This window comes from Mustelus asterias, chromosome 8, assembly GCF_964213995.1.
Source record: "Mustelus asterias chromosome 8, sMusAst1.hap1.1, whole genome shotgun sequence".
Lineage (NCBI taxonomy): Eukaryota > Metazoa > Chordata > Chondrichthyes > Carcharhiniformes > Triakidae > Mustelus > Mustelus asterias.
Window position 1 is genome coordinate 34,695,014 of NC_135808.1, and position 24,510 is coordinate 34,719,523.

Consider the following 24,510-nt stretch of genomic DNA (forward strand, 5'->3'; position numbering starts at 1 on the left):
GAGGTGCTAACCAGACTTTACTCATCATTAGCTCTAGCAGTCTCCTTTTATAGATGTCACATGTTGTAGAAGGAATCCTACATATTAGAAATTGAACTTCCTTGTCACTGATATAACAAATCTAGCTTTCCTGCTTTATTCACAATAGATTACCACTTATCCTGCTTTGTCACTGCACACCTTTGTACTATAAATTCCTCCAACTGAACTGCCCTCAAAAGCCTTTTATCCCTAAAACCTTCTAAACACATCATGCCACCATTTTAATACAATTTTTGTTAGTTTAAGAAGTTTACAAGGAAGATCTTAAGCTGTTTCTCTTTTATTGGTCCCTACTTACCTCTGTCTTCCCTTACTGGGAATTTTTTTACTTCTCCCCAGCTTTTGCCTCCATTTTTGTACAAGTGCACAGGGACTTTTGTCTTCAACTTCGTGGTCGGCATCTCCAATTCCCAAAGAACCTGGGATCTCCTGTGCATGTGTCAGCCAGGCAAGGGCTACACAAGGTACTCTGTTTAATGTTGGTAATCCAAACTGCATGTGCCTGCTGGAAAAGTCACATGCATGCTTCTGATTTTTTACATCAGTTAGGCTACACGCATGGTTTTGGGCCTATTCCCAGCCAGTGCATGTGTGGGAGGCTCAAGGTTCAGCAGGATTTGGAGATGCCAACCACAGCTGAAAACTAATTGGATTTATTTCATTTACATTAATGTTAATTTTTAATCATTGGTGTGCTGTGAAGGCCCCACAATGTGCTGCTGCACACCAGTTGGAACCTTTAAGCTTCCTCCTAAACTCCTTTCACATAAGTTGATCATTCCAGAGCTTGATAGTCATGTGACTACCCTCCAGCTCTGTTTGAGAATGCTGTCAAGTTCAATAGAACACCCTGTGCTGCTCTAACACCTGGATTGTTTCTCATGTACAGAAGTGGGAAGCACAACTGAATCAGAGAAACACAAGATCATTGTTGGAGCTGTGGGATTTGGAATTGGGCTGATCATCCTGCTGGCTGGAGTGATTATGAAGCTGAGGAATGCTAAAGGTAAGATTCTGTTCAGTGAGCACAAAACCCCTACCCTCAGGATGTGACTCTGGGTAGTCTGATTTCATAGAAGGCTCTACAAAAGAAAGATCAGGATGATGGCTGGGAACATCCAAATATTTTAAGCCTTCCTGGCTTCCAACCTAAAGTTGACATGTTAACCTTGCTTGTGGTAACAATCCTTGTATTGGGAGTCAGCTAGTTTGAGTCTTGGTGCAATGTGAGGGAAGAAACTAATCAAAACCGGAGCAATTTCACTGGGAAACTTTTATTGAAGGCAACACCACAGGCAGGAAATTCCTTCCCTCTGAACAAATTTCTTACTAAAGTAGTTGGTGGAATCATTGGATATTTCCAAATTGTCCTTCTGGAGCTGAATATGTAATAGTAACAGCGGTTAATGCAGTGCTGATTTTTCCACAATTATAAAAGGTGGCTTGAGTTAACCTGCTATCAAAGCACAGGAACAGGCCCTTCAGCCCACCAAATCCATGCTGACAGATGCCTGATCTAATTTTTTTGCCTGTGGTCCATAATCCCTCTATTCCCTGCCTCTTCACATATGTATCCAGTTACCTCTGTAATGTTTAGCTACATCCCATAGTAGCTTGTCAAACCCAATGAACAAGGCCTCACTTTAAAAAAAAATTGGTGTAACAAATCAAAACATTATATTGGCAATTTAAAGTGATTTTTTTTAAAATTTGAGGTGTAATTTGCCTGTTAATGTTTTGGGTTTAATTGTTATGGCTGTAGAAAATTGTGGAAGACTACAAGCTCTTGCTCCCACCCCTCACAATAAATGTCATCAAGAGTAGATGGAACTATTCCCACTGAAAGGATCAAGAACTAAAGGTCACAAGTGCACACTCTGCACTATAGGCACATGTATTCTATACATTTAAAATTAAGTTGAGCTACATTAAATTGCAATGTAACCAGATATTTATTTTAAATATTGTAGACAAGTGTTACAGGTTCTGTCAGTATCTCGGTGAAATGAGGGATTGAGAACAGACAACCAAACAAGTTCAAAGCTGATAATGTGCAGGGGAAGTGAGACCCTGAATTCCATATAGCATTGTGTTGTGGGTTTGTCTGTGGTTGGCGGGGGGGGAATGTTGCTGACATGTGAATTTGACTATGCTGAACACCACTAGAACTGAAACTTTGGCTTTCAGGCACTGAGTTAGCAATGCAGCGAGCGAAGCTGTGACTGTCTGAAGGGACATTGGGCTTGAGTGAAGTAATTGTCCACATCAGGGCTGTGGAACTTGAGACCTGTTTCCAGAATCTTAAAGTGCAGAAGGAGGTCATTCAGCCCATTGTGTCTGCATTGGCACTCTGAACAATTCACTTCTCCTGCCTTCTTTATCGTCATATTACAGCACAGAGGCCCTTTGGCCCACATGACGCACTGGCCATCAAGTACCAGTCTATTTTATAGTTCCTTTTGAATACTTTGATTAAACCTGTTTTCACAACTCCATGCATTCTAGACCATAACCAATTAATGCATGATTTTTTTCTCTTCGCTTTTGCTGCTTTTTGTCAATTACTTTAAACTTGTGACCTTTAGTTCTTGATCCTTTCAGTGGGAATAGTTCCATCTACTCTTGATGACATTTATTGTGAGGGGTGGGAGCAAGTGCTTGTAGTCTTCCACAATTTTCTACAGCCATAACAATTAAACCTAAAACATTAACAGGCAAATCACACAAATTTTTAAAAATCACTAAATTGCCAATATAATGTTTTGGTTTGTTATTGCTAAATTGAGACCTTTGTTGGTTGTTTGACAAGCTACTATGGGATCTAGCTAAACATTGCAGAGGCCACTGGATAGATACATGAATAGGCAGGGAATAGAGGGCTATAGACCGTGCAGAGGCAAGAAAATATTAGAGGCATCTGTCAGCACAGACTTGGGGGGGCTGAAGGGCCTGTTCCTATGCTGTACTGTTCTTTGATAGCAGGTTAACTCCAACAATCTTTTATTATGGTGGAAAATTCAGCACTGCTCAATTTATCTGGCTGACCTCATCCTGGTCAATGCTCCTCAGACAAGTTTTCATATATTATCTGGATAACACTTGCTCCAAGTTTGATCCAAATCTGAACTTGTAGTCTTTCACAACCACTGTCTCAAAACATTTACAGTCGATGAAATCTATTGTAATGTAGGAAACCGGACAAAATTTATAAACCACAAACTCCCAGATGGGCAATGCTATAGAACCATAACATTGTAGCACAGAAACAGGCCTTTTGGCCCTTGGCAGTGCTGAACCATTTTTCTGCCTAGTCCCACTGAACTGCACCTGGACCATATCCCTCCACACCCCTCATCCATGTACCTGTCCAAGTTTTTCTTAAATGTTAAGTGAGCCCGCATTCACCACTTCATCTGGCAGCTTATTCCACACCCACCACTCTGTAGAAGCCCCCCTAATATTCCCTTAAACTTTTCCCCCTTCACCCTTAACCCATGTCCACTAGTTGTTTTTCTCCCCTAGCCTCAATGGGAAAAGCCTACTTGCATTCAGTCTACCTATACCCATAATTTTATACACCTCTATCAAATCTACACTCCAGAGAATAAAGTCTGAACCTATTCAACCTTTCTCTGTAACTCAGTCTCAAGACCCAGCAACATCCTTGTCAACCTTCTCTGCACTCTTTCAACCTTATTAATATCCTTCCTGTAATTGGGTGACCAAAACTGCACACAATACTCTAAATTCGGCCTCACCAATGTCTTATACAACCTCACCATAACATTCCAACTCCTATACTCATTTATAAAGGCCAATGTACCAAAAGCACTCTTTACAACCCTATCTACCTGTGACACTTTTAGGGAATTATGTATCTGTATTCCCAGATCCCTCTGTTCTACTGCACTCTTCAGTGTCCTACCATTTACCTTGTATGTTCTACCTGGGTTTGTCCTTCCAAAGTGCAATACCTCACACTTGTCTGCATTTAATTTCATCTGCCATTTTTCTAGCTGGTCCAAATCCCTCCAAGTTTTGAAAACCTTCCTCACTGTCCACTACACCTCCAATCTTTGATCATCAGCAAACTTGCTGATCCAATTTACCACATTATCATCCAGATCATTGATACAGATGACAAACGACAATGGACCCAGCACTGATCCCTGTGGCACACCACTAGTCACAGGCCTCCACTCAGAAGCAATCCTCCACTACCACTCTCTGGCTCAATGGAAGAAGCCAATGTCGAATCCAATTTACTACCTCCATGTATACCTAGCAACTGAACCTCCCTAACTAACCTCCCATGTGGGACCTTGTCACAGGCCTTACTGAAGTCCATGGAGACAACATCTGCCTTCCCTTCATCCACTTTTCTGGTAACCTCCTCACAAAACTCTAATAGATTGGTTAAACATGACCTACCACGCACAAAGCCATGTTGACTTTCCCTAATGTCCCTGTCTACCCAACTATTTGTAGATCCTATCTCTTAGTACTCCTTCCAATTTACCTACTACTGACGTCAAACTTACTGGCCTATAATTTCCCACTTTACTTTTTGAGCCTTTTTTAAACAATGGGACAACATGAGCTATCCTCCAATCATCCGGCACCTCCCCCTTGGATACCGGCATTTTAAATATATCTGCCAGGGCCCCTGCAATTTCAACACTAGTCTCCTTCAAGGTCTGAGGGAATACCCTGTCCAGTTCTGGGTATTTATCTACTCTGATTGCCTCAAGACAGCAAGCACCACCTCCCCTTTAATCTGTATAGGTTCCATGACCTCCCTACTTGTTTGTCTTATTTCCATAGACTCCATGCCAGTTTCCTTAGTAAATACGGATTCAAAAAACCCATTTAATATCTCCCCCATTTCTTTTGGTTCCATACATAGCTGTCCTCTCTGATCTTCAAGAGGACCAACTTAATCCCTTACTATCCTTTTGCTCTTAATGTACCTGTAGAAGCTCTTAGAATTATCTTTCACCTTGTCTGCCAAAGCAACCTCATGTTGTCTTTTAGCCCTCATTTCTTAAGTAGTTTCTTGCATCTTTTATACTCTAAGCATCTTATTTGCTCCCTGTTGCCTATACATGTCATACATCTCTCTCCTTTGAGAGTTGAGAGTTCCAATATCCCTTGAACCAAGGTTCCTTATTCTTATTCACTTTGCCTTTAATCCTGACAGGAACATACAAACTCTGCACTCAACATTTCTCTTTTGTAGGCCTCCCACTTGCCAATCACAGCCTTGCCAGAGAACAGCCTGTCCCAATCCATGCTTTTTGGATCCTTTCTCTCATTTCTTCAAATTTGGCCTTTTTCCAGTTTAGAACCTCAACCTGAGGACCAGATCTATCTTTATCCATGATCAAGTTGAAACTAATAGCGTTATGATCACTGGAACCAAAGTGTTCCCCTACACATACTTCCGTCACTTGTCCTAACTCGTTTCCTAATAGGAAATCTAATATTGCATCCTCTAGTTGGTACCTCTATATATTGATTTAGAAAATTTTCCTGAACACATTTTACAAACTCTAACCCGTCTAGACCTTTAACAGTATGGGAGTCCCAATCTATATGTGGAAAATTAAAATCCCCTACTATCACAACTTTGTTTCCTGCAGTTGTCGGCTATCTCTCTGCAGATTTGCTCCAATTCTCACTGACTATTGGGTGGTCTATAATACAACCTCATTAATGTGGTCATACCTTTCCTGTTTCTCAGCTCCACCCATATGGCCTTGGTAGACTAGCTCTCTAATCTGTCTTGCTTGAGCACTGCTGTAACATTTTCCCTGACTAGCAATGCCACCCCCCCCACCCTTCATCCCTCTGCCTCTATCATGTCTGAAACATCGGAACCCTGGAACATTGAGTTGCCAGTCCTGCCCCTCCTGTAGCCAAGTTTTACTAATGGCTATAATGTCATAATTCCATGTGTCAATCCACACCCTCAGCTCATCTGCCTTCCCCACAAGACTCCTGGCATTGAAATAGACACACCCTCCCCAATAACACTAGCAAACCTCCCTGCAAGTATATTGGTCCCCTTGTAGATCAGGTGTAACCCGTCTCTTTTGTACAGGTCCCACCTGCTCCAGAAGAGGTCCCAATGATCTAGAAATCTGAAACCCTGCCCCCTACACCAGTTCCTCAGCCACATGTTCATCTGCCTGAGCATCCTACTCTTGCCCTCACTGGCACATGGCACAGGTAGCAATCCTGAGATTACTACCCTCGGGGTCCTGCTTTTTAACTTCCTACCAAACTCTCTATACTCTTCCTTCCTATGTCATTGGTACCGATGTGTACCATGACATCTGGCTGATCACCCTCCCATTTCAGAATGCTGTGCATGCGATCAGAGACATCCCTGACGCTGGCACCTGGGAGGCAACAAACCATCTGGGAGTCTGTCACAGCCACAGAACCTCCTGTCTGTACCTCTGACTATCGAGTCCCCTATCACTACCGCTCTCCTCTTTCTCCACCCTCCCTTCTGCGCTGCAAAACCAGCTGCTGCAACTTGCCCCAGGTAAGGCATCCCCCACAACAGTATCCAGATTGGTATACCTGTTGTGGAGGGAAATGGCCACAGGGGAACCCTGCTCTGCCTGCCCTTTCCCTTTTCCCTCGCTTGATGGTAACCCAATTGCCTGTGCTCTGCCTTTGGCGTAACTACCTCCCTGAAGCTACTATCAATAAACTCCATTCTCCCGAATGATCCAGAGGTCATCCAGCTCCTGCTCCAGTTCCCTAACGTGGTTTGTTGGGAGCTGCAGCTGGATGGTCCTCCCGCAGGTGTCGTTGTCAGGGACACTGGAGGTCTCCCTGACTTCCCACATCCTGCAAGAGATGCATTCCAATATCCTGCCTGGCAATGATGACCAGATAATCTGTCTGTAATGTGCGATGGTTTAATATTGGTCCAAACCAGGAATGACTGTCCTGCTTGTCACCATTGTGTATTAACCTCTGATCAAGTCTGAGAATAAGATGTAAACCCACAACCTTCTGACTTGGTGAACTAACCATGTTTGTTGTTTTCTTTCAGCCATCCTGGATTCCAGCAATCACGGCCCACGTAAGTATTTCAGCAAATAACTATTTCAAATCTGTTGTGGATTTCTATCACTGCATTGACAGCTAGAATTACCCAGCTCAGATACAGCAGTTTGGACAGAGTAAAGCTTCCTCTGCACTGATTAGGAATTGGATTCAGAATGTCCCAAACTCCAGTGTTGGTGAAAGCCAGTTTTTATCAAGATTTATGGGGTTCACTTGTTTACAATAACCCCACCAATCATAAATCGGATCAGGTTCTAGAGACATAACCACATGACAAGAACACTTTAAATGGTGAATTCAGGAAGTTTATTCACTTAAAAATAAGTCCGAATTTAAAAAGCAAAGTATCAGAAGAGAAAGCTCTAACAATTGAATAAACTTCTCTCCATCCTTAGAGCAAGTAATATATTGACAACATTGAAAACAGCTCTCAGCACCTCAAATATTGTCTTCCCATCTCCTTCTGTCTGCCCCCTCTTCCTGTCCCTCTCCCCATGTGGGAGCAAACCCACACACTGGGAGAACATGCAAACTCCACAAACAGTGGCCCAAACTGGGAATCAAACCCAGGTCCCTGGTGCTGAGGCAGCAGTGCTAACCACTATGCCACCCCACTGTATGAAAGACCATGCCTCTCTCGGTAGGCTGAGGGAGTATAGCTCAGTGGTAAAGCAATTTGACTATGTGGAATAGTGACAGTGGTTAGACTGGTGCCTCTCGGCACCAGGGAGCCAGGTTTGATTCTGGCCTTGGGTGTCTGTCTTGTAGCACTTGCACATTCTCTCCATGGGTTTCCTCTAGTGCAAAAATGTGCAGGTTGGTGGATTGACCATGCTACGTTGCCCCTTAGTGTGGGATAGGGCAGGGGGTGGGCCTGGATAAGGTGCTGAGTTGGTGCAGATTTGATGGGTTGAATGGCCCCCTTCTGCACAGTGGGGATTCTGTCATGGCCAATAAGTGATTTACTTGGCTGTCATTGGGAGTTGAGGTCCTGCAGACCTATTCAGCCACCCTCTTAGTCAAGGTTAACACATTGTTGCTTTTGTCTGTTGCCTGAGCATTTTCAGACTAATTAATAAAACATTTGTGTTCCAAATAACATTTCCAGGCTTTCTAACTTGAATTACTTTGTGTCGCAATTAAGTTATCTACTTGACTTATCTAGCTGGTTTCCAATAATGGTTTGTTTTTATTAATGGCTTCCATCAATTTTAGCAGAAAATGCTGAAGAACCTAGTGATTCAAACTGCAAAATGATCACACTGAAACTACCAACAGTCCCCAGGTTGAGGGTGAAATATTGTCAATTTATTGATCCCTCGCTATCCAATTCACCCTTGTGGGTTTCACTTGGGCCTCAGAATTTATTTCTAGTCCAAATCCATTGAATTTGTAGCCTCCTGTGAAGACAAATAACAGGATGAACAGAACAACAATTGTGGTCATTTGTATGAGCACAAAGATGGTGGAAATGGGTCTTAACCAGGCTGTTCACTTGCATTAAAAACAGTTGCCATGTTGTTGCATAGTTATATAACATCTGTGAAATTGCCAAATTCGTCTAGTCAGTCTCTTGGGATGCTGGCATTGGTCCTGGGGCTTCCATCCCTGTTGGCTAGATGTTAATTCTTGGAAAAGGCAGGATGTGAAGAGTCAGGACATCTGTAAATAAAGTGCAGTAGTTACTCTTTAGTTAATTGACTAATACTGTCCCATTTATTTTCTCTGCTTTCTCTTTTGCCTTTCATGGTGGCAACATGTTTGCCCACATTGGGGTAATCTGTACACTACTTTGTTCCCTTTCTCCACCACTTCAGAAGATTATGGATGGTGAGGTAAAGCTTGTGTGATTCCAAGGAATTTTTGCAATTAAGTGAAAATGTTTCTGGGGTGAAATGTGACCCTCGGCACTATCAATCTGTAGTAATTGTCCCCACCTACAGATTACCTCAATCAATACCCAGTCCTCCTTAAAGCTGCAACCAATTTCATACTCCACATTACTTCCTAACCTTCCATCCCAATTCAAAATTCATTGAACTTTAATGTTCATCTAGCAGTATTGATACTTCAGTTGCGAGCAATTAAAGAACTAACTTCACAAAGTGAACCAAAGATAAAGATTTAATAAAGAAACTTCATTGCACCAACACAGGCCACACAAAGCTCCCCACAATTCCCACCTGCTTTCTTTATATACTGGATCAGCTGGTCCCTCAATGTAACTAATAGTTACATGTTAACACTTTGACTCCGAGCAGTATCTTTGTTTTAAAGTCAGCTTCTCTATGAAGTAGGTGTCAATGCCTCTAATTTAAGGATGTTTCATGCTGGTTGAAGTAGTTATACATGACTGAGACCTATTTTTAATGTGACTGAATACAAGATCAAGTGTAGTATCAATGTGCTGCACTTGTTTGAAGTCATGAGATTACACTGAGGCTTCATTTGAAGCAATTTAAAGCAGCATCTTGGCCTTTTGGTTAAGATGCAAATGAGATCAAGCCTTGGAGGTGCTATGCCTGCTCCAATCAGCTTGGATCATGTAGATCAAGCCCAAGATGGTGAGGCCTGGATTGGGAATGCCTCACTGGCTGAGACTCTGAATTGGACTTTGATTGGATTGAATTGGATATATAAACAAAAAACATTTGCCTGAATATCTCCTGATCTTTGAACCAGCTGATTTCCCATATTCTCATTTTGATTTATTGTCAATGTATTAACAAAGTCATTCTTGCACACATGCCATTCATAGGGAAGGAAATGAGAGAGTGCAGAATGTAGTGTTAGTCATAGCTAGGGTGTAGAGAAAGATCAACTTAATGCAAGGTAAGTTCATTCAAAAGTCTGACAGCAGCAGGGAAGAAGCTGTTCTTGAGTTGGTTGGGACATGACCTCAGATTTTATCTTTTTCCCAACAGAAGGTGGAAGAGAGAATGTCTGGGGTGCATGGGGTCCTTAATTATGCTGGTTGCTTTGAGGCAGTGGGAAGTATAGACCGAGTCAATGGATGGGAGGTTGGTTTGTGTGATGGATTGGGCTACATTCTCAACCTTTTTGTAGCTCCTTGCCATCTTGGGCAGAGCAGGAGCCATACCAAGCTGTGATACAACCAAAATGCTTTCTATGGTGCATCTGTAAAAGTTGGTGAGAGTTGTAGCTGACATGCCAAATTTCCTTAGTCTTCTGAGAAAGTAGGTGTTGGTGGGTTTTCTTAACTATATAGTGTCGGCATAGGGGGATTAGGACAGGTTGTTGATCTGGACACCTAAACCTGAAGCTCTTGACCCTTTCCACTTCGTCCCTGATGTAGACAGGGGCATGTTCTCCTTTCGACTTCCTGAAGTTGATAACAATTTCCTTTTGTTGACTTTGAGGGAGAGACTATTGTTGCTTCACCAGATTCTCTCTCATTCCTGTACTCTCATTGTTTGAGATCTGACCCACTACAGTGGTGTCATCTGCAAACTTGAATATCGAATTGGTGGGGAATTTGGCCACATGGTCATAGGTGTATGTAGCGGGATCTTTCTCTTTACTCCACTTATAGGCCGGTATTTGGGGGTCTGCCGATAGCTGCGAGTGTCTCTCTCTCACAGGCCTTGAAATTTCAAAGGCCGGGGAATGCTGCACTGGGGCAACTCCGCAGGAGAGAGCGCTGAACCAGGCTCACCGTTTATACCTGACCGGTAACCTGATACTTATATCACACAGCCATCCCAAAACCACCACCAAGGCCTGAGTGATTCTCTCCCTTGTCGGTGGGACAACTGCCACCCTGCACCCACTCCACTCGAGTAGGTCTCCAAGAGAGAGAACAGAGACTCTGTTCTTTATCTCCTGACCAGCAGTCTCCCTTGAGTGAGTGGGTTCGAATCACTCAGATCACCCTTGGTTCTAGACTCTGGATTTATGGTAAGGGATATTGAAACTGTGACCTTGTCAGTGCGCTGATGGAACAAGAGGCAAGACTAACTCCAAACGAGTTTCAAAACTTAGTGATTTAACAATAGAATCAACCTCTCCAATACCACACATGAATAAAACTTAGCATTTCTCTCATAGTGATAGTATAAAGTATAACAGGTACAATGTAAAATCTTTACACAGTTCAAAACAAGATTACTGAACTTTAAAATTACAATACACCACCCCTCCCCTTGCCTCAACCTCTATCCTATCCTCGGGAGCTTCACAAGGTTGGCTGGGATACTCACAATTCTAAAAGGGGTTCCTTTGTGGTGGGCTCAAACATCTTCATGCAGGGTTGAAACTGGGCTGCTGTTGGTCTTCACCTCTGCACATGAGCTTGCTCTGGCTTGTCTGCCTCGTTTGATCTTGACTTCAGCCTAATTTAACAACCAACTTCCCTGCCCCCATAGGTGATTTTCAAGGACAAAGGGGCTTTTGATCACCGGCAGTCTCCGTTTAATTGAGTCAAGTCCAAACAAGGCTGGGACTGCCTTGACCCCCGTTGGTCGTTATTTTAATGTATTTTTAATGCTCCTCTGAAGCTTCCTGAACGGTGTCCCATTAGTGGGATGGGTGGTCTTGTCTTCTGTGGATGGGGCTGATTTCTGTGGCCACTGTCTCCCTGCTGGCCTGTTTACTGTTCGTCTGCTGGTCTCCATCTCCCTTTGTCCTTCTGATGATTAGATCACTGTCTGCCTTTCTGCTGCACCTGGCCACTTGCACCTTTCCTTAGCACAGTCCACAGCTTATGTTTGTCCTACCGAGCCTTCTGGGAGGTTTTATCAGACAGTTGGCCACTTTTAAACTGTCAGGTTTCTCCTGAGTCCTTTTAAAATATGGAGGATTGCCCTGAAACTTGGTGTATAAGGACTATAGTAGGGGGTTAAGAGCACAGCCTTGTGGGGCACCAGTGTTGAGATCATAGAGGTGTTGTTGCCTATCCTTGCTGATTGCGATCTGAGTTAGGAAGTTCAGGATGCAGTCAGAGGGAGGTGCTGAGGCCCAGGAGATGAGTTTGGAGATGAGTTTTGTGGGAATAATAGTGTTGAAGGCTGAGCTATAGTCAATAAATAGGTGTCCTTGTTACCTGTTTACTTCACACACAACACATCACATCTGCACACTTATGCAACATCTCTATCATGCAGACATATTCTAGACTGAGCTGATCTTCACAGCCTTTGCTCATCTGTCTATATTTAGTCCTGATTCAGTTAGTGGCCAGACTAATGAATTTGGTTCTGAGGCAAGGACACTAATCTCCGAGAGGAATCTGTTAATTTAACTAGGGTGGGATCCTCCTAGCTGTGTTTCTTGGTGCAGTATGATCTCCTGGTCCCACCACTGTCATGAATTTGCTATTGATTCCACCCCACACTGGGAAACCTGCAATGGGGGTGTGCCATCAGCAGGACTGGAGCATCCAGCTTGTGTGAGCAGCCAGAAAAATTCCAGCCCCAGTCTAATTCTAGTGAAAGGAAAGTGCACCCAATGTGATCTTGCTAACACATGATAGTTGCCACCTAATCTTTGAGCTCTGGAGAAACTTTACAGTTCAATAAAATGTCCTCCTACCTTTAAAACAGAAATCAAATATCTTTGATTCTAACCATTAGCATATTTTGCTTGTTCATTATTTTGGATGGCATTTCCTAAATTACACCAGACATTCCCAATTCCAAATTATGATTTTGTTTATGCACTAACAAGTTTCCTTTTTACTCATTTACCTTGAATGCTCTTCCTAAATAAGGAAAAAATACTTAGAAATGGCATTTGCATAGTTTTGTCTTTAACTTGAAAATAGCTTTTAATCTTATTCATGACATAGAACTGCATCTATTGGCACCTGGATTTTGAAAGAAAAATCCATTGTGGTTCTGGTCAGGAACCCAATGAGTTAACAGACAATCATACCTGTCAAATACTTAATTTGCAAGAAGTTAATTTTAAAAAGCTGTGGAGATTTTTCTAAATCCAGTCAACTGAGGCTTCCTTTCCACAGAACCTAAAGAGCTGGTGCTAAACCTTGGAGTTGCATATTTGCATAGTCCTATGTAACTTGCACCATATTTAACTCCACCTTCTTAAATATTATGCTGTTCTTTCCAATTCTAATTTCTACATTTTTTCCCCAGGCAATTAAACAAACTTATTAGCATTAAAGAAAACTAATTTTACTATGACAACAATCGCATTCGAACACTAATGAACAGATAAAAGCACAATGCTACAAATGCTGAATCAGACTAAAACAATGCTGGAAAATCTCAGCAGGTCTCGCAGCATCTGCGGAGAGAGAATAGAGTCAACGTTTTGAATCTGGATGACTCTTCATCAGAGCTGAAGACAAGGAAAAATCAGACGAGATTAATACTATAGGAGATGAGAACATAAGAAATAGAATCAGGAGCAGGCCATCTAGCCCCTCGAGCCTGCCCTGCCATTCACTAAGATCATGGCTGATCTGAAGTGAATCAGTTCCACTTGCCTGCCTGCTCCTTATAACCCCTAATTCCCTTACCGATCAGGAAACCATCTATCTGTGACTTAAACATATTCAACAAGGTAGCCTCATCCACTTCAGTGGGCAGAGAATTCCAGAGATTCACCAACCTCAGAAGTTCCTCCTCAACTGTCCTAAACTGACCCCACTTTATTTTGAGACTGTGCCCTCTAGTTCTGGTTTCCTTTCTAAGTGGAAAGAATCTCTCCACCTCTACCCTATCCAGCCCCTTCATTATCTTGTATGCCTCTGAGATCACCCCTCAGCCTTCTAAACTCCAATGAGTACAAACCTAATCTGCTCAATCTCCCCTCATCTCCGGTATCAACCTGGTGAACCTTCTCTGCACTCCCTCCAAGGCCAATATATCCTTTCGCAAGTAAGGGGACCAAAACTGCACACAGTATTCCAGCTGCGGCCTCACCAATGCCTTATACAGATGCAGCAAGACTTCTCTGCTTTTATATTCTATCCCCCTCGTGATAAATGCCAACATCCTATTTGCCTTCTTGATCACCTGTTGTACTTGCAGACTGAGTTTTTGCGACACATGAACAAGGGCCCCCAGGTCCCTTTGCACAGTAGCATGTTGTAATTTTTTTCCATTTAAATAATCCAATTTGCTATTTCTTCCAAAGTGAATAACCTTGCATTTGCCAATGTTATATTCTATCTACCAGATCCTTGCCCACTCAACCTATTCAAATCTCTCTGCAGACCACCTGCTTCCTCCACGCAATTCACTTTCCTACTTATCTTCGTGTTGTCAGCAAACTTTGTTACCCTAGACTCAGTCCCCTCCTCCAGATCATCTATGTAAATAGTAAACCGTTGAGGCCCCAGTACCGATCCCTGCGGCACGCCACTAGTCACCATCTGCCAACCAGAAAAGCACCCATTTATTCCAACTCTCTGCTTCCTGTTGGATAGCCAATCCCCAATCCATGCTAACACCCTACCCCCAACTCTGTGCCCCACTCTTCTGCAGCAACCTTTTGAGGCACCTTATCTAATGCCTTCTGGAAATCCAAAAACACCGCATCCACCGGTTCCCCTCTGTGGAATTGGATTATTTAAATGGAAAAAAATTACAACATGCTACTGTGCAAAGGGACCTGGGGGTCCTTGTTCATGTGTCGCAAAAACTCAGTCTGCAAGTACAACAGGTGATCAAGAAGGCAAATAGGATGTTGGCATTTATCACGAGGGGGATAGAATATAAAAGCACTAGTCACATCTTCATAAAAATCCAGTAAGTTCGTCAAACACTACTTTCCTCTCATGAATCCATGCTGCGTCTGCTTGATTGAACCATTCTTATCCAGATGGCCTGCTATTTCTTCTTTAATGATGGATTCCAGCATTTTCCCAACTACAGACATTAAGCTAACCGGCCTGTAGTTACCTGCCTTTTGTCTACTTTTTTTAAACAGTGGCGTAACAGTAGCTGTTTTCCAATCAGCTGGCACTACCCCAGAGTCCAGTGAATTTTGATAAATAACCACTGACGCATCTGCTATTACCTGACATTTCTTTCAGTACCCTGGGATGCATTCCATCCGGGCCCGGGGACTTGTCCACCTTCAGTCCCGTTAGTCTACCAAGCACTGCCTCCCTGGTAACATTAATTGTATTGAGTACCTCTCCTCCTACCAACCCTCTATCGTTAATATTCAGTAAACTATTTGTCTTCCACCGTGAAGACCGACACACAAAACCTATTTAAAGTCTCAGCCATTTCCTTGTTTTCCACTATTAAATCCCCCTCTCGTCCTCCAAGGGTCCAACATTCACTCTAGCCACTCTATTCCTTTTTATATATTTGTAAAAACTTTCACAAGATGTGACGTAACATAGAAATGGCATAGGCAAGGGAATGTAAGTGGTGATAAAGGCAAAGAATAGTGCTGAAGAGATCAGTGTGTAAATGGCAGAACAAAGGTGTACTGTAGGAATGTCGCAGTTGACCCCAGTGGGGTGGGGGCAGGGGGTTGGAAAACAATGGCAAGTGAGACTTTAGAAGTGGAAAAATAAAGTAATAAGATGGATGAAAAGACATGAAATGAAGGTGGAAGAAAGAATTCATGCTCAAGTTGTTGAACTCAATGAATGTTCAGTCTGGAAGGCTGTAAAGTGCCCAATCGGAAGATGAGGTGCTGTTTCTCAAGTTTTCATTGGGCTTCACTTGAACATTGCAAAGTCTCAGCCTCTCCTTATAACTTGGTGTTGAAATGGCAAGTGACAGGAAGGTCTGGATCTTGCTTGTGGACAGACCAGAGGTGTTCAGCAAAGCAGTCACCCAGTCTGCCTTTGGTCTCTGGTGTAGAGTAAACCACATTGGGAGCAGTGAATGCAATAGACCAGATTAGCAGAGGTGCCTTTTGGGCCCTGGAATGGTGAGCAGGTGTTGCACTTTCTATGATTGCATGGGAAGGTGCTGTGGGCAGGGGGTGAGGTGTTGGGTGTGAAGAAGTGGATCAGGGTATCCCAAGAGAACAGTCCCTGCAGAATGCTGATGGGGGTGGTAGTGAGGGAAGATGTGTTGAATGATAGTATCATGCTGGAGTTGATGGAAATGGTGGAGGATGAGCCTTTGAAAGTGGAGACTGGTGGGATGAAAAACAAGGACAAGGCTGTCCTGGTTTTGGAGGGAGGGTGAGCAATGCCCCTGTGGGTCAACACGGTTGAGAGCCCTGCCCTCCACAGTGGGAGGAAACTCCGATTTAAAGCTCCTTGAAAGTGGAGTCACAGGTGGACAGTCGTGAAGTCATTCAGCATGCTTGGTTTCATTGGTCAGAACATTGAATACAGGAGTTGGGACGTCTTGTTGAAGTTATACAAGACATTGGTAAGGCCACACTTGGAATACTGTGTGCAATTCTGGTCACCCTATTATAGAAAGGATATTATTAAACGAGTGCAGAAAAGATTTACTAGGATGCTACTGGGACTTGATCGATGGAGTTATAAGGAGAAGCTGAATAGACTGGGACTTTTCTCTCTGGAGTGTAGGAGGCTGAGGGGTGATCTTGTAGAGGTCTATAAAATAATGAGGGGCACAGATTAGCTAGATAGTCAATATCTTTTCCCAAAGGTAGGGGAGTCTAAAACTCAAGGGCATAGGTTTAAGGTGAGAGATACAAAAGTGTCCAGAGGGGCAATTTTTTTCAGAGGGTGAGCGTCTGGAACCAGCTGCCAGAGATAGTAGTAGAGGCAGGTCTAATTTTGTTAAGCATTTAGATAGTTACATGGGTACAATGGGTATAGAGGGATATGGGCCAAATGCAGGCAATTGGAATTAGCTTGGGGGTTTTTTAAAAAAAAAGGTGGCATGGACAAGTTGGGCCGAAGGGCCTGTTTCTATGCTGTAAACCTCTGACTCTATAAAGAAGGAAGTCTTATCAGCAGTGCCATTTTGGAAAGTGGCATCAGCAGAGGCAAAAGAACTGAAAATAGGATGGAGTCCTTGCAGGATGTGGGGTGTGAAGAGTTGGTGGGCTTGTAATGGATACTGGTTGACAGTTTGTTTCCATTTCTGGTGATAGAGGTCAAGGAAGGGAAAGTGACAGGTGGACCATGTGATGTTGGTGGAGGGGTGGAAAGTGAAAGCAAAATTGATAAATTTTTCCAGGTCCAGACGAGAGCATGAAGCAGCACTGAAATAGTATTGATGTATTGATAAAGGAGTTGTGGAAGGGGGCCAGAATGGAGAATGCTCCATATAACCCATAGAGACGGGCATAACTGGGACCCATGTTGGTGCCCATAGCCACACCTTTTATTTGGAGGAAGTGAGGAGAACCAGTTCCACCAGTGGTGGTGGATGGGAATTATTCAGAGGAAGAAACAGAGCTCCTGTCTTCATCCAGAACTGGATTCTGTTTCTGGTTTTGGGGACACTGACAATAGTTTCTTGCTTTCTAACTGTACTTTTCCTTAACTCATCAAATTCTGGATCATCTTGATTCAAGTCTGCAAAATGCCTTTTCACAGAATAAATCCTATTTCTCCCTAAATCTATTCCTCCTGCCTCCCTTATTAAAAGGAGTGAAGGATGGGGATCTGACACATTTCCGAGAAGCTGCCTTATTCAATCACAGCTAATCTGTCTGAAATGATACTGATGAGAATAGTCCATCTCTGCTCTTCCATCAAACACTTCCTAAAATCTGAATGATGCATTTCCAGTTCAAGACAATCTCTTCCTCAGCTTGTGAAAGTCTCTACTTTGAATAACATTAACCACTTCCTTAAATTGGACATTGCCAGTTTTAAATAAGCATTCAGAGCATAACTCAAACTTTCCCAGATCAATGGTCTAGATTCACTTGGTACTAAGACAAAATAGAACAGTTGTGCTTGCTTCATTTTAAAGTCTGTTATTGTCAGTTAGCTGTTTCCAAACTTGCAGCATTAGCTGTTATCACTAAAGTGCTCAATCTTAGTCACATCTCTGCTGCTTGGTTACCATTATTTTATTTACCTGAACTAAGATTTATGGAGTTCACTTTGCAATAACCTCAATTGTAAATCACGCCAGGTTTTGGAGACTTGATTGTAATGGCAAGAAAACACTTTTTAAATGATTTCAGTTTATTAACCATTAAGGTAACAAGTCAAAGATAAAAAGTAAAATGTCACTGAACAGTAAGAGAAGAAAGTAACTTTAACAATTGAACAGACTTCTCACGCCCTCAAGTGACAACTACTAAGAACGTTGAAAACAACTCTCAGCACCTCTCCATGAACAGTACTCTCTTCCCACCTCCCTCCTCTTTTACCCACCCCCCCCCCCCCATCCATATCTTTCTCTGCCTCTGCTTGTCCGAACCCAAAATGTCTAAAGGGTGTAGCCAATGTATAACCCTATTTCTACCAGTCTCTGGGGAAAAAAAAAGTACAAATAAGGCAGGTTACTTGGCGATGATGGGAACTATGGTAGTTTTGCAAGGCAGGACTCCATGTCGACAGTCTTGATCATTTCTGAGTTGTACAATACAATTCCAAAGAAGCTTCCAATCTTGTATATATTGTTGAGCTATACTGTCTCAGTCTGTCAAACAAGTGCCCATTGAAGCTAACTGCAGGCTGACCATGTACAGTTTGGAGCTCTATACCAAAATGGACCCTGTACTTTCTAACCCTGAATCTTTGTTTCAGGTCTGATGGGTCCAGCTGTCAGTTAACTGACCCACTCATGGATGTGATTGGAGATTTTGGAACGACAGACGGGATGAAGCAGCTTTAAATGCACCTTTTTAACTCTTCCTGACTCTGAATCCAGTGTGATTACAGCTCATGCTGCTTGACCTTGGCTTTTGATTACTTGCAAATAACATTTTGCTGTTATGGGATATTTTTACACTGCAGCTTGTTTATAATAAATACACAACTAAACTGGAATATAATCAATGTACAGCTTACGTCATAGAAATAGAATCCCTACAGTACAGAAAGAGGCCCATCGAGTCTGCACTGACCACAATCCCACCCAGGCCTTACCCCTATATCCCTACATATTTTACCCGCTAATCCCTCTATAACATCCCAGGACACTAGGGGGCAATTTTAGCATAGCCAATCAACCTAACCTGCACATCTTTGGACTGTGGGAGGAAACCGGAGCACCTGGAGGAAACCCACACAGACATGAGGAGAATGTGCAAACTCCACACAGTGACCCAAGCCGGGAATCGAACCCAGGTCCCTGGAGCTGTGAAGCAGCAGTGCTAACCACTGCTACTGTGCCGCTGAGTCCTGATGAGTGAGTGACACCTTCCCAACTCCCTCCCACCCAGAGATGTGATACACCCAGCACTGATCCCTGTAAGTCTGAATCTTTCCTGTTTTAGCATCTTTGCTGTTCATTCAGCCTTAACCTTGTTGTAAATGATTAGAAATCTACATTATTTACTAGTCCAATTTAGTATCTGTACATGATTTTATGCAGATTTTGAGTTTAATCTTTGAATTTGTCTGTCATAGTGGAACCAATTTGATTAAAGATCATTTGTACTTCTGCTGTTGCTGCTTTAGTCTCTCTGCAGTAATTTAAGGGCTTTTCATTCCCCAATTAATTACCTTGGGGACTCCACAATCAAATCACTGGAGCAGTGCAGAAATTCTCTTCCACTTTTCTGCTCTCAGTAAGGGGCTGGTGCACTTGGCTTTAGTTATAAGCCCCTCCCTGCTGTGCACATTCTAACAACCATCTCACACAGTACAGAATTAACTCAGGAAAGAGACCTGGGTATCCTGTAATATCCAAACCCCACAGTAAGACTATTGACCACACCTTGATTTATAGCCACAAGACTACATTCACCACCATTCAAAGCAGTTTACTCAATTTAGGGTCAATGCTGGATTCGATGTAAATATAGCTGGTTACCAGAGCAACCACTGGGAGCCAGACTGGAGCAGTGCTGGTTGGAAAGGACACTGATTAGTTTTCTGTTCAGACTAGATCTGTGCCGATTGGACTGGAAATAAATCCCAGTTGGTTTATTGTCCTCACTATTTCATTAGAGGTACCAATAGATGACTGGACAGTCAAAGAATAACTATCCATATCTAGGGAATTGGTGTTACAATAACTGGGCATTTGTATCAATGGCCCTGGGTAGTTTCTGCAAGTATTGGCTGAGTATACAAATTGACGAAGTGCCTCTTGGTTTCCAGTTGAATCTGACTAATCAAAAGGAAGAATAAACTTTTACTGGGAGAGCACTTAAAATCTGACTGAATTGCTTTACTGAGCAGGCTTGAATTGAGGTTCCTGGCTCAGTCACTGAGCTGTCTTTGATGGTATCAAGTGGTTAGAGTTGTGCTGAACTCACTTGAGGTGAATATAACTCTACCATGGATCACAAAGGATGAAGTCCCAAGCACTCAGCAAGAGAATAGCAGAATTAAACACATGTAGGGCGGCACGGTAGCACAGTGGTTAGCACTGCTGCTTCACAGCTCCAGGGTCCTGGGTTTGATTCCCGGCTCGGGTCACTGTCTATGTGGAGTTTGCACATTCTCCGTGTCTGCGTGGGTTTCCTCCGGGTGCTCCGGTTTCCTCCCACAGTCCAAAGATGTGCGAGTTAGGTTGATTGGCCAGGTTAAAAAAAGTGCCCCTTAGAGTCCTGGGATGTGTAGGTTAGAGGGATTAGCAGGTAAAATGTGGGGGTAGGGCCTGGATGGGATTGTGGTCGGTGCAGACTCAATGGGCTGAATGGCCTCCTTCTGCACTGTAGGGTTTCTATGATTTCTTTCTATGATTTCTTCTACCTGACTGCCATTCACGAGTTCTTTGAAGATGTAACAGGTAGATAAAAGGGAATCAGTAGATATAATATATTAGGATTTCCAGAAGTATTTGATTAACAGTTACTGCACAAGGTAAGATGGTGCTCATGATGTCAGGTAGAGGATTGGCTAATAGGATAAATGGATCATGTTCAGGTTACAAACTAATTTTGTGGAGTGCCACAGGGATCAATGCTGGTGCTTCAACTATTTACAATCTATCAGCAAACTTAGAATAAAAGCAAATTTAGGATGATGCAAAGAACATTGATAAATTGAATGGGCAAAAAGTTGGTAGATGAATATAATGTGAAGTTGTCCATTTTGGCATGTAGAATAAAACAGAATCTAAAGAGAGACTGCTGCAATAGAGCGATCTGAGTATTCTTGCACATGAATCACAAATTTAGCAACAGGTGTGGTGAATTAGGAACACAACTGGCATTTTGGCCTCCATTGCCAAGGGGAGGGAATATAAAGGTAGAGGAGTCTTGTTTCAATTATACATAGTAAAGACTTGCCTTGGAGCAAATCCCAAAGGTTCACTAAGTTGATCCCTGAGTTGAAGGGGTCGTCTTAGATGTTAAGCAGGTTAGGCCTATATTCATTGGGGTTTACAAGAATGAGATGATCATATTGAGACATGGAAGATTCTGAGGTGGAGGGGATAGTGAACATAGAACATTACAGCGCAGTACAGGCCCTTCGGCACTTGATGTTGCGCCGACCAGTGAAACCAATCTAAAGCCCATCTATCCTACACTATTCCAATATCATCCATATGTTAATCCAATAACCATTTGAATGCTCTTAATGTTGACGAGTCGTCTACTGCTGCAGGCAGGACATTCCATGCCCTTACTACTCTCTCTGAGTAAAGAACCTACCTCTAACATCTGTCCTATATCTATCACCCCTCAATTTAAAGCTATGTCCCCTAGTGTTAGCCATCACCATCAGAGGAAAAAAGCTCTCACTATCCACCCTATCTAATCCTCTGATCATCTTGTATGCCTCTAAGTCACCTCTTAACCTCCTTCTCTCTAACAAAAACAACCTCAAGCTCCTCAGCCTTTCCTCATACGATTTTCCCACCATACCAGGCAACATCCTGGTAAATCTCGTCTGCACCCTTTCCAACACTTCCACACCCACCCTATAATGTGGTGACCAGAACTGTACGCAATACTCCAAATGCGGCCACACTAGAGTTTTGTACAGTTGCAACATGAACTCCTGGAATAGTCAAATCAGGCAATAACCTGCAAGGCTGTGGATCAGGTACTGGAAAATGGGGTTGAAATGAACAGCTAGTTTATTTATTGGTCAGTTTATTTTGGCCAGCACAAGCGCAATGGGCTGAATGGCCTCTTTCTGTGATGTTTCTATAGGTGAGGTTTCCAGTGGTAGACGGACAATTGTTATACAGAAGGCATCCAACCAGTCTTTATTAGGTGTCTCAAAGCGCTTTGCAGCCAGTGAAATACATCTTTGAAGTCACTGTTGTAAGGCAGAAACACAGCAGCCAATGTTTGGCCCCTCAAACAGCAATATGATAATGACCAGACATTCATTGCGGGATTAATGTTGGCAGGGAAACCAGGGCACTTAACCCCTGTTAGTCTTTTAAAATATTATCATAGGATCTTTTACATCTAATTACATCACCAAATTACAGGAAGATATTAATAAGGTTGAAAGAGTGCAGAGAAGGTTTACAAGGATGTTGCCGGGACTTGAGAAACTGAGTTACAGAGAAAGGTTGAATAGGTTAGGACTTTATTCCCTGGAGCGTAGAAGAATGAGGGGAGATTTGATAGAGGTGTATAAAATTATGATGGGTATAGATAGAGTGAATGCAAGCAGGCTTTTCCCACTGAGGCTAGGGGAGAAAAAAGCTAGGGGAGAAAAAACTAGAGGACATGGGCTAAGGGTGAAGGGAGAAAAGTTTAAAGGGAATATTAGGGGGGGCTTCTTCACACAGAGAGTGGTGGGAGTGTGGAATGAGCTGCCAGATGAAGTGGTGAATGTGGGCTCACTTTTAACATTCAAGAAAAACTTGAACAGGTACATGGATGAGAGGGGTGTGGAGGGATATGGTTCAGGTGCAGGTCAGTGGGACTGGGCAGAAAATGGTTCAGCACAGCCAAGAAGGGCCAAAAGGCCTGTTTCTGAGCTGTAATGTTCTATGGTTCTATCTACCTGAGAGAACAACGCAGGCCGTGGCTAAAATAATCTGATCGAAACAACAGATCATGTGACCGTGCAGCACTCCCTTAGTGCTGCACTGGATTGTCAGCCTTAAACTTTGTGCTCAAACCCTGGAGTGGGCCTCGAGCCCACAATCTTCTTACTCGGAGGCAAAAGTGCAACCAACGCCTGTCAAAACTCAAAAGCTCAGCTCAAGGTTCCAGGTAGTCTGGTTTAGCCCGAGGCCAGAGGCAATAAGAGGCATGGAATCAGTGACAAGTTCAGAGATTGTGCAGAGGGCCAAAGACAATGCTGGAATCTTATCACCACTCACACCAGTGGGATTTTCCCATCCGGCTGCAGTGAACGGAGACTTGGCTGGACCCCAGGAGCCTGGCGTAAGCGACAGGTAAGATTGCACCCAATGGGCAGGGATTTTCCACGCACTAATGGCATGTTTTGTGGCAGGATCTTCTGGTCCCGCCATTGTCAAGGGGATTTCCCGTTGAATGTACCCCTCGCCGGATATGCCATCAGTGTGCTGGAAGATCCCACCAGCATGAACAGCCGGAATGTTCCAGCCTATAACTTCGGTCATTCCAATATTCAACAAGAGGAAATTGGTGGTGATCCAAGTCTGCTAGTTGGAGGTGCAATCTGCTAAATAAAGAGTCAGTGGGGGAATCATTACAGATATCAGGGAGGTAGATATTTGTGTAGCATGAATGTTGAAGCGAACTCTGATAACAGAAGAGGATGAGGAGAAAGTGAAAGATAGATCCTTTGGAGAGGAGCACTGAGTTTCTGCTAAAGATGCTTCATCCATGGTCAAATAGGAAAGAGTGGAGCCAAGTGGGGACAGACCATTGAGCAGATCAGCAGGGAGGTGTTGGAGAAGGATGGTGTTAGAGCAGGATGGTGTTGGAGCATCAGGATGGTGTTTGGCATAGTTTACTATGCCAAAGGCTGGATTTGAGGAGGGATAGTGCACCCTGATCGCAATCACAGAGGATGATCTTTATGATGTTGATGTGGACTGTTTCAGTACTGTGGTAGGAGCAGAAATCTGGTTGGGGTGGGGGGGGTGGATTCAAATAGGCAGTTGAAGAAAAGATGATGATGATTGATTTAGGAAGTGACAACACGTTGAGTGATCGTGGCAAGAAAAAGAGATTTGAGATGGTGCAGTGGTTTGCAAGGTCAAGAAAAGTTGGGTTTTGTGAAGAGGAGGGTGAATACTGCAGACGTGACGGGGGGTAGAATTATTCACACTTTCAGTTAACATGGAACCAGGTAAGGAAATTAGATGGTCAGCAGTCAGATGGGAAAGGGGTTGAGTGAACAAGGAATGGGTTTCTCAGACAAGATGAAGTTGGGGAAGAAATTAGATGAAATAAGAGAGAAACGAGAGAAAG

General features: G+C 43.2%; 1 protein-coding gene across 1 annotated transcript in view; it reads left to right on the plus strand.

The window, feature by feature from the left end:
* Positions 1-19,629, plus strand: part of LOC144497038 (H-2 class II histocompatibility antigen, E-S beta chain-like) — a 39,696-nt gene extending 20,067 nt beyond the window's left edge. Inside the window, exons 4-6 of the mRNA XM_078217763.1 lie at positions 932-1,048; positions 7,115-7,144; positions 18,770-19,629. Of these exons, the coding sequence (XP_078073889.1) occupies positions 932-1,048; positions 7,115-7,144; positions 18,770-18,795 (173 nt within the window). The 3' untranslated portion in view covers positions 18,796-19,629. The remainder of the gene's footprint in view (positions 1-931; positions 1,049-7,114; positions 7,145-18,769) is intronic.
* The last annotated feature ends 4,881 nt before the right edge of the window (positions 19,630-24,510 follow it).